Source organism: Mustela putorius, unplaced genomic scaffold (assembly GCF_011764305.1).
Source record: "Mustela putorius furo isolate JIRA1106 unplaced genomic scaffold, ASM1176430v1.1 tig00003845_pilon_pilon_pilon, whole genome shotgun sequence".
Classification (NCBI taxonomy): Eukaryota; Metazoa; Chordata; class Mammalia; order Carnivora; family Mustelidae; genus Mustela; species Mustela putorius.
In genome coordinates, this window is record NW_025421998.1 from 34,511,214 (window position 1) to 34,525,380 (window position 14,167).

The following is a 14,167-nucleotide window of genomic DNA, read 5'->3' on the forward strand; positions in this document are numbered from 1 at the left end:
TTTTGTCCCTTAACATTTCTGGGTCTAGTATTTTTCATTATAAACCGGAGAAAGTCAACTAGTTCCTAGGTGATGCCAGTTCCATGATCTACCAAGAAAGACTTTTTCTCTTCTCTCTCTCCCTCTCTCTCTTTTTTTAAAATTCTGATAGCATTTCTGAGCCTCCTCCCTAGTAAACCTCACTGTCCAGTGGAAGGTAAAATAAGCTTAAGAATTTCAGTAGAACAACTTTTGAAGTAGGAGAGTGTCACCTACTCTGAGGAATAGAACTGAACACTCTGCCTTATTCCCTATCCCCCATCCAGTGAGGGGAGAAGAGGGTTCGGAGCAGTAGTGTTGCTGGATGTTTAAGGTATGTGATGCTTCCTCGTGACTAACACATTAGAGTTGATTCACTTTTCACCCAGCCAGTCACCAAGAATGACCTTGAGAGAATGGAACACATGATAGGACTTTACAAGAGAGGAATGGTAGAAGGGAGAGGTCTTGGTAAAGTTTCTAAGCATGGGATACTATCAGCAGAAGAATGAGCATCAGGGCAGAGGCTAGAGAAAAAGTGTCACTGGGAGACTGGTAGGCCAGGTACTGGAAGGCAAAATGAACAATATGGACTATGAGTGCTCAAAAGATCTCAGAGAGCAATATCAAAATTTTTCATGAATCATTATCAATACACATACACACACTCACATATGACGCGTGTTGTACATTTAGTACCTGTTGCATTTTCTTTTAAAAAATTTTAGGAACCAGGAAATACTTGAAAACAAATACATATTTTATGAATTTACTATATCCATGAATACTTGAAAAACAATAATATATGTATCTGAGACAAACAGATGTCATTTTGGTTTAAGAGATAAAGATATGACTGCACATTCTTGAGAGATACCAACATGCTTGGTGATGAAATTCACAGTGCCCTGTTAGTATGTGGTATGAGTACTACCCATCTCAAGTAAAGTGACCTTTATGTCTAGACTAATGTTCAAGCTTCCCAATGACAGAGTGCCCCAGGTTCCATCTTTCACAGTCATTCTGGCCACCACCCCCAAACCACCAGTCCCAGCCCTGGTACATGGGAGAAAGTGACCCTCAATACCTCCCTATTGTCTGTATATCATTCAGCCCAAACTTTTCAGCATGGACTAAAACTTTCTCCTGCCTTCCTTAGGATAACTCAGGCACACTCACTCCTCACCCCCCACTCCCTTCAGCAATTTAAGTATTTCAGAGCTTCTCTGTCTTTTGTATCTTCCACCCACCTCTCTATCAGAACACTTTTCACCCATTTGCACTGGCTAGCTGTGTGCACGTGCTCATTCAGCGTTGACATGGACGACAGGCTGATCTACCTTTCTATGCCCCACCGCACTTTGTCCTCCTGTAAATCTGGACCATGTCTTTCATATCTTTCTATTCTACTACCTAATATTGCTTATAGCATAAGAGGTGCTTCCCAAGTGTATATTAAACAAATGAATGGATACACAAAAGATAGAAAATAACGTAGAAAAGTATCCTGAGAGTCTAATCATAGGCCAACAAATTCTAGGTGGAATTTAATAATACAATGGCACTTTATTGATAAAACTGAGTCACCTCGTTAAAGCATCATTAAAAAAAAAAAAAAAAAAAAACCGTAGGCGGAAAACAAGAATGTAAGCAGGCTGAGATGATGGATCGTGTTGTTTGGAATTAGGAAGGGAACGTGCAGTTAGCTCTATTCCTTTCAGACTTCGCTGTATTGTTTGTTAAACTGGCATCCCCAGCTCCGCATACCGGTGGAAGACCACCACGCTACTGCAGCCCAGCTTGTGGCTCCTAACTCGCCCAGGTCTGACACTCCCAGGAGCGGCCCTGCGCCATGGGCGTCCCCGGGTTTCGGAAGGCTCCTAATAGCTTCCCCAAAGCCCAGGCTTTTCGCTAGTGATGCTTCTGCTCCGGTCTGAGGCACTCCTTCGGCCTCCGGCAGCGAGGACGCTCCTGAAGAGAGGTCGTCGGGTTCTCTAGATTTTCTGAGTATTTAATACTCTCCCTTTGCTTCTGTTTCTGACTTGATTTAACAGGAGAAAAAGACTACAAGAAAGATAATAGTAGCGGACGGCGCATCTGGTTTTACTTTTTCCATTCCGTCAAAGTTTGTGTTTGTGTTTTGTTGTTGTCCTTCATTTGACAGCAATTCTGTGAACTTCTTGGGGAAATGGCGCATCCAAAGCCCGCCAAGCCCAGGCTAGAGCTCTAGGACGTATCAGAGTCATATTTTAAACAAAACCTTGACAGACATAAACTCAAAGGAAGCCGTGCGCTCCTTAAGTCAAAAGCATCTGTTCTGATCGCTGCGCTCGGTTTGCTGTTGGTAACCAGCGTTAAGAGCAGTATTTTAAAACAAGAAAATGGATAAAAGAAAAGAAAAGCTAAGTTCCGGGCTTCCCCGACTCCTATTCATTATCTCCAACAGCATATGGGACCATTCTCCTACTAGTCCTCGCCCTTTCTTCGGCAAAAGGAAAAGCAACCAAGCCTGTCCCGCTTCATAGCAAACCCACTCTTTGTGCCCGAGCGGTGCCTCTGCCACCACTACTACTTCCTCCTGCTCCCGCCCCCACCTCCTCCCGCCCGCCGCCGGCTTTCGCTAAGGGAGGCAGGCAGCGGGCGCCCTTTGCGCCCGGAAGCCAGTGCCGCGATTGGGCGACGGTCCCTGAGCCTCCAGTTCCGCGTCGGTTTCAAGGCTCCTCCCTCCTGGTGAAAGACAGACTGCGGGGCGCCTGGAAACCGGTCCGAGGGCGCGCGCGAGAGAGGAGAGCGAGCGAGTTGAGGGATTGACACAAATGGTCAGGCGGCGGCGGCGGAGAAGGAGGCGGAGGCGCAGGGGGGAGTCGAGGCCACTGGGCTGCGGAGAGTTGCGCGCTCTACCGGGCCGCGGCCACTAGCGCTGCGCGGCCAGCCGGGAACAAGCGAGCCGAGGGCCAGGAAGGCGGGACGCGACCCCGGCGCGCCGGAGCCACCCGGGCTCTCCCCGCCGCCCACGCTTCATGAATCGCAAGTTTCCGCGGCGGCGGCGGCGGCTGCGGGACGCGGAGCGGGAACCGGGGGAGCGGGCTGAGCGCGGCTCAGACTCGACGGAGGGCACCGGCACGGAAGATATCTCTCTGGCCGCAGGGGGAACCTCTGCCGGCTGCGCCACTGCCAGCCCCAGCCGGGCGGCGCCAAGAAAGGAGCCGAGAAAGTATGGCTGAAGAGGAGGCGCCTAAGAAGTCCCGGGCCGCCCGCGGCCGCGCGAGCTGGGAACTTTATGCCGGGGCATTCCCGGCTGGACGGGTGGCGGAGGGGAGCGGCTGCCGCCGCCGTCCCCCAGCTGACTCTGGACGCTTGGCGCGCCGGCTCTTGCTTCTGCTTTGGCTGCTGGAGGCTCCGCTGCTACTGAGGGTCCGGGGGCAGGCGGTGGGCCAAGGGCCCGGGCCGGGGCAGCAGCCCCCGCCGCCGCCGCCTCAGCAGCAGCAGAGCGGGCAACAGTACAACGGCGAGAGGGGCATCTCCATCCCGGACCACGGCTACTGCCAGCCCATCTCCATCCCGCTGTGCACGGACATTGCGTACAACCAGACCATCATGCCCAACCTTTTGGGCCACACGAACCAAGAGGATGCGGGCCTCGAGGTACACCAGTTCTACCCCTTGGTGAAGGTGCAGTGCTCGGCGGAACTCAAATTCTTTCTGTGCTCCATGTACGCGCCCGTGTGCACGGTGCTGGAGCAGGCTCTGCCGCCCTGCCGCTCCCTATGTGAGCGCGCGCGCCAGGGCTGCGAGGCGCTCATGAACAAGTTCGGCTTCCAGTGGCCGGACACGCTCAAGTGTGAGAAGTTCCCGGTGCACGGCGCGGGCGAGCTGTGCGTGGGCCAGAACACGTCGGACAAGGGCACCCCGACGCCCTCGTTGCTGCCGGAGTTTTGGACCAGCAACCCTCAGCACGGCAGCGGGGGGCACCGTGGCGGCGGCTTTCCGGGGGGCGCCGGCGCGTCGGAGCGAGGCAAGTTTTCGTGCCCGCGCGCCCTCAAGGTGCCCTCCTACCTCAACTACCACTTCCTGGGGGAGAAAGACTGCGGAGCGCCCTGTGAACCGACCAAGGTGTACGGGCTCATGTACTTTGGGCCCGAGGAGCTGCGCTTCTCGCGCACCTGGATCGGCATCTGGTCAGTGCTGTGCTGCGCCTCCACGCTCTTCACGGTACTTACGTATCTGGTGGACATGCGGCGCTTCAGCTATCCCGAGCGGCCCATCATCTTCTTGTCTGGCTGCTACACGGCAGTGGCCGTGGCCTACATCGCCGGCTTCCTGCTGGAGGACCGAGTGGTGTGCAACGACAAGTTCTCCGAGGATGGGGCGCGCACAGTGGCGCAGGGCACCAAGAAGGAGGGCTGCACCATCCTCTTCATGATGCTCTACTTCTTTAGCATGGCCAGCTCCATCTGGTGGGTGATTCTGTCGCTCACCTGGTTCCTGGCAGCGGGGATGAAGTGGGGTCACGAAGCCATTGAGGCTAACTCTCAGTATTTTCACCTGGCCGCCTGGGCCGTGCCGGCCATCAAGACCATCACCATCCTGGCGCTGGGCCAGGTGGATGGCGACGTGCTGAGCGGAGTGTGCTTCGTGGGGCTCAACAATGTGGACGCGCTGCGCGGCTTCGTGCTGGCGCCGCTCTTCGTGTACTTGTTCATCGGTACGTCTTTCCTGCTGGCCGGCTTCGTGTCCCTCTTCCGCATTCGTACCATCATGAAGCACGACGGCACCAAGACCGAGAAGCTGGAGAAGCTCATGGTGCGCATCGGCGTTTTCAGCGTGCTTTACACGGTGCCAGCCACTATCGTCATCGCCTGCTACTTCTACGAGCAGGCCTTCCGGGACCAGTGGGAGCGCAGCTGGGTGGCCCAGAGTTGCAAGAGCTATGCCATCCCCTGCCCCCACCTCCAGGGGGGTGGAGGCGCCCCGCCGCACCCGCCCATGAGCCCAGACTTCACAGTCTTCATGATCAAGTACCTTATGACGCTGATCGTGGGCATCACGTCAGGCTTCTGGATCTGGTCCGGCAAGACCCTCAACTCCTGGAGGAAGTTCTATACCAGGCTCACCAACAGCAAACAGGGAGAAACCACCGTCTGAGACCCGGGGACTCAGCCCATTCCCAGTCGTCGTCGGCTTCGTCCTAGCCACCCCTGTAAAGCTGGCCCCGTGGAAACCTTGCCAAACCTGGCTACTTGAGGCTTCCTCACTAGCCATTCACTTTTCGCAGGCTCCTTTTAACTACCCAGCTCCTGCAAAAGCTTCCGTCCCTGGGGGCAAACGGACTGGAGGGCCCAACTACAGCAGGGGGGACGGACAGACCTCTCTCGTTCTCACACTCTGGTACCAGGACTGTACGCTTTTATGATTGTAAATAGCCTGTGTAAGATTTTTGTAAGTATATTTGTATTTAAATGACCGATCACGCGTTTTTCTTTTTCTTTCTCCCCCTCCCTTTTTGGTTTTGTTTAAATTTTAATTAATTAGGGCTGTTTAACCTTTTGAAGCTTTTCTTCTTTCCCTTTTCCAAGTACTGCAGAGGTAAAACAGGAGCTCGAGGTGCTCCCGCTGTTCTGGCGCGCCCCTCCCTGCAGCGGTCGGGTGCGTCTGGGGCTGAGCGGCCCAGGTTACTTTCCGCCTCCTCTTTCTGCTCCCCTCTTTCCCTTCGGTGTTTGGCGTCAGGGCTCTTTAGATAGAGAACTCCAGGGGGGCAGGCCTTTGCCCATCCCAGGTGTGCTCTTGTTGGGGGAGGGGGAAGATTGTGAAGGCCTTGTTCCTTTGACTATCCGAAACTGAATTTTTCCACTGTGGAGAACCTTCCCCCTAGCTTTGAGGGAGGTCCACTAGATTCGGGCTATGGCATTCCCAGCCTCCCTTCCCACTGGCCTACAAACGCCGAGGCACTCTCTTCTTCCACCTAAGTTGCTTAGAGGGTGAGTGGGATGACCAGTGCCAAACTTTTTCAAGTCTTAATTTTTGGTGGATGAGCTCATTTCATTCTCTAGTGTCTAAAACCTGGTATGGGTTTGGCCCGCATCACGGAAAGATGTGGTTGCTGAGATTTGGGAAGAGGCACAAAGCTTTGTGTGAGTTGGGAGAGACTGAAAATGGGGGTTATAAAATGTTAATTTTAATTGCATACTGATGCCTGGCAAACTGCTTCTAGGACTGAGACAGCCCGCATTTAGATTTTACCTTTCTGTAAAATGGAAACATGAGGGCACCTGGAAAGCTTTGTTAAGGAGTTGATCTCTGCTTTCCTTAACTGGACAGCAGGATGTAAGTTGAATAGGAAAACTTGAAGGAGATATCAGTGTAATGGCCTTCCTCCAAATGAAGTGCTCCTTTCTTATTTTTAATCAAATAATAATTAGACATAGATCAGAAACTTTAAAATGTAAACATTGTACACTTTCAACATATTATGATGATTATTCAGCTACACATTCTGAGGGAAGAACAATCCACATTAAAAATAAGCTTGTAAAATTTGGGGAGGTAAAGGAGGTGAAATAATTGATGGGGTTAGCTCCTGAAATAAACAAAATATGGGCATGCACATGGTAAAGGGAAAGTGTGTGCAGTTCTCCTGCATTGAATCCTGTGTGCTCCTTTTTGGATTTACAGAAATGTGTCAAATGTAAGTCTTTCAAAGCCATTTAAAAATATTCACTTTAGTTCTCTGTGAAAAAGAGGAGGAAGACCGTCCTCTTGATTGTATTGTTTTAAATTTTAAGAGTTTATCAAAATGCCAGTACTTAGGACCTAAATTTATCTATGTCTTTCATACCCTAAAATGACAATGGTCTTTGGATTTGGTATGCATTTATTCTGTTCACTATCACAAAATCATCTATATTTATAGAGGAATAGAAGTTTATATATATAAAATACCATATTTTTAATTTCACAAATAAAAAAATCAAAGTTTTGTACAAAATTATATGGTTTTTGTGCCTGAAAATAATAGAGCTGGAACTGTCTGAACTATCTTTGCATTTTATAGTGTCTCATAGCCAGTCCCAAAGTATAAAAATTCAGGAATTCAATGAAATAGTCTATTCTTAAACATTCAGACCAGCCCTTAAAGAAGTGTCCTACTTGCAGTGTTGCGACAGACATTGCCCAGTTCCTAGACAGCATCTGCTTTCATGACAGTAACAATATAAAATAGAAGCTTCCAAATTATTTCTTTACTTAAAGAGGATAATTAAAAAGAGAACTCTAATTTTAATATTAAAGCTTTTTGTTTTTCCTTTCAAGGAGTAAATTTACATGACTTTTTATAATATGGAGGTTTATTTAAATCATCAGGCACCACCTTGGTCATGATTTTTTAGGGGTACTGTCTTTTTCATAATCTTGGGTATTCCAAAACCTTGAATAGGTAATCAATAAATGGTTAACTGACTGTGTGTTTATAAGCATTTTAAACAGTAGTCAGGTATATATGGTTGTTTTTGTTGTTTGCTTTGGAAGACCCCATTTTTATGTTGTTCAAGGATCCTTTTCCAGAGAAATTATTTAGTTGGTCTACTCTTAGAATTTATACATATATAGATATGTATATGACATGTATATATATACATATATAAACACATATATATAAGTATACACACACAATTTTTATAAAATAGAGGTGCAAAGTTTACTTATATATTTTACAATATGGAAATAAGGTTATAAGAAATGGAAAATGCCTGACGGAAAACCTCAAATACCTTTGGAAAACAAGTCTCTTATTCCTTTACAGACTAAAAATATTTATATTAAATTTTCCCATGAAAATATTTTGTGGTAAAATGACAAGGAACTAAAATGAAGACCATTGATACAATTGAGTTAGTTTTGTGGTATTAATGCAGTTGTCTTTTAAGTAATTATCACTATTTATTTTAAGGCAAATGAAAAAATTAAATCTAATTGAAAGCACATTTAATTTTAAGTAGCAAGTTGTAATTTTATAGTCTTTTTCCTTTGTTTCATTAATCTACTATAGTAGATATGAGAAGGTTTTATTGTGTAGACGTTTTAAAAAAACAATTCTTAGGCCAAATTAAAAGATGTCTCCTCTCTAGGTATTTCAATCAGATGATTTCTGAGGAAAAAAAATTTAAGATTATTAGTCTCAATCCAAGAAATAAATATAAGGCATTCTTGTTGTGTGTGTCCTTATAATAATGTAACTATAAATTTGATGCTGGATTTAAATAGCCTTAAGAGTCATTTTTAAGTCACCATCAGGCTTTGTTTTTAGGAAATAACTTATTTAAAATTGTGTAGCCTATGGAAAGCCAATGTATTCTTTTGTTTCTTTCGGTACTGGTGGCAAACAAGTCTTTCTTGGAAAACTGTAAAGGTACCTGGAATATAGTCCCATTAGCATGCTGTTTCCATGACAAACCGTATTTTCAGATGGTTTGGTTTGCCTGTTTTTTTTTTTTTTTAAACTAGCTATCAGTTGGAGTCCATTTTCCCCCTCACAGTGTGCTTGATTCAGCTTTTATAGGAAATGTATACAGAGTATGAAAGCCTTCTGATGCTCTTTTTAATAATTTTTTTTAAAAAGGCCATTTTTCACTTAAACTTTGTGGGAGTAGAAAGTCCTATTTTTACTCTCAGAGTCAGTCAGTGTCAAACATATGCAAAACAGCTGGACCAGAAAAACAGCTGGACCAGATTTTTCAGTTTGTTTGGGGTAGTCACTTATCAGCCTGGGTTTACGGTCCTGGTCCTTTTGTCTCCACTGAGCAATGAAGGCTTCTGCTGTAATTACATCATTCCCGAAGTCCAACATTTAACTAGGAAAGGAGACCACAGTGAGGAATTTGGTGGCCAATTAAGAAAAAAATTGCCTAAACCACAAACCATTTCAGGCCTTGGGTGACTTCAGATCACTTTCACTGATACCATGTTTTAATCTTTAAAAAAAATTTTTTTTGAAGATGTCATATTTTCAGGGTGTGTGTGTTACTGTTAACTCCAGCTCCTTTTATCTTCATTGCTTTCTAATCTGTCCATTGGCTATGGGCCACATTTTATGTAATGTACATGCAATTAATTGAAACTAGTCATTACACTGAGTGTCTCTGATCCATTTCTGATTGTAACATTCTGTGTAACTGGGGTTGAGAGATAAGAATCAAAATATGATCATTACATATGTCTTGAGGTGGTTGCTAGTGATAGTGTTATTGAATACAGAATATAATAATTTCAAAGTCTTGCAGGATTAATCTGTAGGAGCCAAAGTAAGTTGTGGGCTACATATAAGAATTCTCTAGTTATATTACTGAAAAGGAATTGCAATACTATCTTAAACTCAGGGGCTTTTATTTAAGGCCCTTACATTTGAAATGAGGTCTTACAAGGTATGTGCCAAAAAAGGTAAAGTTTTTTGGTGACTCCTAAGACTTATACCTATATTTTGAACTGTTGGCAAGTGCTAGCAGCCCTTAGAGTTTGAAAAACAGTAGTTGAGCTTCGATCATGACTCAGTTTCCTTAATCTTTTTGGGCTTAAATAATTCTATTCTCTTTGGTCATAGTCACTTTTGACAATAGGTTTATTAAACCACAATAATTATAGTAACAAAATAGCTTATTTGGAACCTAGTGACTAAAAAACAGGTCAACTCTAGACCAATTTTCTTAAGTAGTATCACAATCTTTGGTGACAGCTATCTGTACTCCATTACAGAACCAAGTTCCTCTTTGAGATTCTCCTGTTGGAGATTTTTGTTTATTAGTTGGTTTGGGACCCAACTAATGGGCCAAATAAGGATTTCTCACAGAAATCTTTCTCAAGTAATGAACTGGCTCAAGTACAATCTATAAGCATATCCTACAATTAACATAAAATAAATATTCTGAAGGTTATCAGTCTTATAAGTCAAGCAGATTTTTAAATTGCTTGAAATAAGATTTTTTCAATAGAGATTTCTCTTAAATCCTTTGTTTTAAGATGGTGATTTTCTAAAGAGCTCTATTTTTGAGTGATAATTCAAATAGCACTGCATTTTCTAAAGGAATCATCAGTAAACTAGCTGAATGGCATATTTGTATAACAAATAATGTTAAAAATCAAGGATTGGAATAGCACTGATTTTGCACATTTTACACACATATGCTATTTTTTAAATAAAATTGACTTGAAGACAGTAATTTAAAACTTTAAAATTTATGATATGCATTTTTCGTATGAAGACCATCTCAAGAAATTTTATTCCCAGTACAGACTTTCAAAACATGTTCCTAGGAATACAGTGATGAACATGAAAAGGAACCGCTATTGGTGCTTTGAGATGGTTCTTTGTGGTCTGGATTTCCTTTCTTTCCTTTTTAAAAACCAAGTAGCCTCTAATTTGTGGGTATCTCCATGTTTCAGATCTTAATACCTGTTTGAATTAAATTTGCAGGGGAATAACTGCAGGATCCCCCCATAGACAAAGTGTGGCCTTCATTTCCTTTCAACCTGGCAGTGTGTCCTTGCTTAAATGAAGCACTCTGAGACAGATTGTTCTCTTGCCCTTGGAAATGCTCATCTTCACAAATATAGCAGCAAATACCTGGAAGTCATATAGGTTAGAGAAATGCATATTCCAAATGCCAAGTGCTACTTGGTTGTTAGAAGGATTTTTTTTTTCCCCTTAAAAGTAGATTTAGAGACTATTCTTGACCTTATCTTTCCAACTCTTGGAAAACTTTTTCTTTTTTTAAAGTTAACTTCAATAAATCCTCTCTCAAAAACTCAAAGCTCAGCTAAGATGGCCCATTGTTTACGCTCGCCCAAGGCTGGGGGTTTCTTGGGATGTTGGGCTCCCAATGGTCAAACCAGGAGAGTCCTAGGCAAGCTGAGATGATGGGTCACCTTGATTCATGGATTAAATTGTGCTCCTACAATACAGTGAAAGCTGTGGTGGTCACTGGTACAGCATTACAAGTATTCCACTGCAGCATTAGCCTTTTTAAAATATTGAATGAAAAGCCAATGAAAGACCTTTGTAACTGATCTTCACAGTGAGTACCAGTCAACAAAAGTTGAGTGGAATGTGAAAGTGTAATGGAAGAAACCATATGGATAACTTAGTCCTTCTGCCTTCTACCTCCTGAAGAAGTGGTTCATAGATACAAGAATCTCAACTGGGCTCTGAGCCCTGTTCTTAGTACTTATGAAATCAGGTTAAGTGGATATTTTTGTTTAAAAAAAAATCTCAAAAGTGTTCCCCTGGAATGAATAGAGTTTTTTTGTTTTTTGTTTTTAATTAATGTTAAAGTTTATTAGATTGTAAGGACCTGTTAGGCTTTTGCATATGTTCATATTTATTTTGCTTTCTTATATAATAATACAGTCCAGTGTAATGAGTTTTCACCCTCAAGTTAGGGATTATCCCAAATGGCAATATCTCAACACTTAATTTAATTGTCATACTTTTTCTCAGAAGTAAGTAGGTTTAGCACCCATACTTTTCCCAAAACAAAAAGTATCTACAAGAAGGGAAAAGAAAAAGATAAACTTACAGTTCTACCATGGTTGTTGGGAATGGTGGAAGGCAGCAAGTAGAACATGCAATCCACGCCATGGTCTTCACGTTTCTATTCATACGAAAACTCCAAGCTGCTCCACACTTTTTATATTGAGTTCATCCTTTTTGCCATCCTTCTCATAGATCTATTTCTATCATCCTTCTTACAATGCACATAAAATTTCACTGCGTTTGTTGTTGAAACAAAATACACTATTCTTGCTATCTTTTAGCCACACACAATGTAAAGGAATAAAAAAGATGTGCAGATAAGGTAATTATTTCAGGAGGTACCCACACATTAGTTTCTAGAGCTGAGATTCTCAACAGGGGTCAGTTTTCCCCCAGGAGATATTTGACAATATCTGAACACAATTTTTATTGTCATGATGGTTGTGTGGAGTAATTATGGGTGTTTAGTGAGGAGAGGACAGAGAGGCTACTAAACATTTTACAATGCACGGGACAACCCTGGGCAACAAAGAATTATATGATCCAAAGTGCCAAAGTTAGGAAATCCAGATCTGGAGGAATAGTGAAATTATACATTTTAAAATAGTGAAATATATTAGAATTATAAAATAGAATTGAGAAAAATATGGGTTTACTTGCTTCTATAGCATGTGCTTTGCTTTTGACCTACAAATTTTGTTTTAAATTGATGAACAGTTTGAAGATATTGCATAGTAGTCAATGTCTTCATCTGCTTGGGCTGCTATAACAAAATACCATAGACTCAGTTCTGGGACCTGGGGAGTTCAAGATCAAGGTAGCCCCAGATTCAGTTCCTGATCTGCTTCCTGGCCTAAAGACAGCCTGCTACCTCTTGCGGTGTGCTCCTATGGCTTCCATGGGGGTGGAGAAAGTTATCTCTTCTCCCTTGGGCAGTAATCCCATCATGTGGATCCCATAATAATGAGAGAATGTAAACCTCATTATCTCCCCAATGTCCCACCTCCAAATACCATTACACTGGGGATTAGGATTTCAACTTACCAATTTTGAGGGAAGCAAACATTCAACCCATACAGTCCATAAAACGCCTGCTTTTATTTTTTAAACCTAGTATCATGATTTTAGTGGGAAGAAATCTGTACATAACATTAAACAAGTCTATTGAAAAGTCTTAGAAAGATGTCTGTTAGTACCATTCTATTATTCTTCACATTCCCATTTCCTTGTGTCACTGAAGGGACGAAACATCACTCAAATAGGGCCATGGACCTGCAGTACAGAGGAAATTCTGGGGCCTGGGAGCCAGAAAACCTGGGTTCCAGTATTAACTCTGGCCTAATCAGGTTACGGTACCTCGGGTGAGTCTGATCTACAGGGTTTCATGAGCAAATGGAGACAATGATGAAATAGTATGTATGAAAGCCCTTTTATAAACAGTGAAGCTCTACAAATGTGAGAGATTTTCACTATCATTCATACTGAGCTAATTAAGGAAAGAGGTTGAGATACCTTGAAGGTTCCTTCTTACTTGACTACCTTCCTCTCCACCTCCACCTGCTACAAGCTCTGGAAAAGATGTTTCAGTGACTGAAGGGACTCAAGGTGACTGGGGTTGGGTGCCTTGCTACAGTCTTCCTGGCCACCCATTTTCTGGCTTTATCACTACACTTGGGTTCTCCTGGATATTTGTAGAATTTTTCCCAGCTTTTATCAGACTCTGGCTAAATTTAGTATAAATCAATCTCTAGTGCATCTGCTGTGCCATTTGAATGGAATTGGGTCCTGGTTAGGAGAAAGAAAGCTCTTGTTCAAGAGAACTAGTTAGGGGAAAAAATACTTTCCAGGAATGTTTGAAAGTCAGAGAAGAGAGCGAAGATTATGTTCTAGACTGAAATGTGGCAAATTCATAGATGGACACTGGATTGAGAGTCCTTACAGAGTGGCACAGGTGTCCCAGGAGTCTGTCCATTTGTTTATTGATGAGTTGGGGTTGATGAGAGAAGCAGCTAGGGTGGGAGGTGCTTTATGTCACATATGTCGCAGTAGAAGGGGGAAAGAAGAACGGGTATAAGGAAAACCAAAGTCAACTACTCTTTCCTGGGGCCAGTCGTCATGGGATGAGTACAGTAGAGTAGTTGAATGGAGACATCACTCAAAAAGGGCCATGGACCTGGATTAGAAATATGACCATCCATCTTCTTTCTTTTAAAAAAAAATCAATTTTTTGGACATAAAGATATTGAATGTCACCTTGGAAAGAATGTTAGAATTGTAATACTTGACTTAATCCCAACTAGCTTATAGCCTGAGATCCATTTATCTCAAATGATAATAATAACAATTTTTTGTTAATTCATAAGGCTGTTGGGAGGATCAAAGAAATAAAGTATGTAAGGATATTTTTAGCCCTGGAGAGTAAACTGCAGAGTAAATATCCCCACTGAATATTTCTTGTCTCTCTTCCTCTTCCATCTCTACTTCATCACTGCTCTTCCTCTCCTCTCTCATCTCCTATGATTCCCAATCCCTTTTCTTTAACCTTCTACAACTCACCATTATCACTGACAGAAATTGAAAAGGCGTGATGCAAACTAATGCCATATTTTTTTTGCATCCTCTTTTCAG

The 14,167-nt window shown here is 43.4% G+C and overlaps 1 protein-coding gene across 1 annotated transcript; it reads left to right on the forward strand.

The window, feature by feature from the left end:
- Window positions 1-2,302: 2,302 nt before the first annotated feature.
- FZD1 (frizzled class receptor 1) lies at window positions 2,303-8,222 on the forward strand. The gene has a single exon (XM_004776459.3). It carries the CDS (start codon window positions 3,235-3,237, stop codon window positions 5,161-5,163), a length of 1,929 nt encoding a protein of 642 aa, XP_004776516.1. The 5' UTR covers window positions 2,303-3,234; the 3' UTR covers window positions 5,164-8,222.
- Window positions 8,223-14,167: the final 5,945 nt, after the last annotated feature.

Bases quoted from the DNA above. Each gene is read 5' to 3' on its own strand.
- FZD1 (XM_004776459.3), top strand. From the start codon at position 3,235: ATGGCTGAAGAGGAGGCGCCTAAGAAGTCCCGGGCCGCCCGCGGCCGC.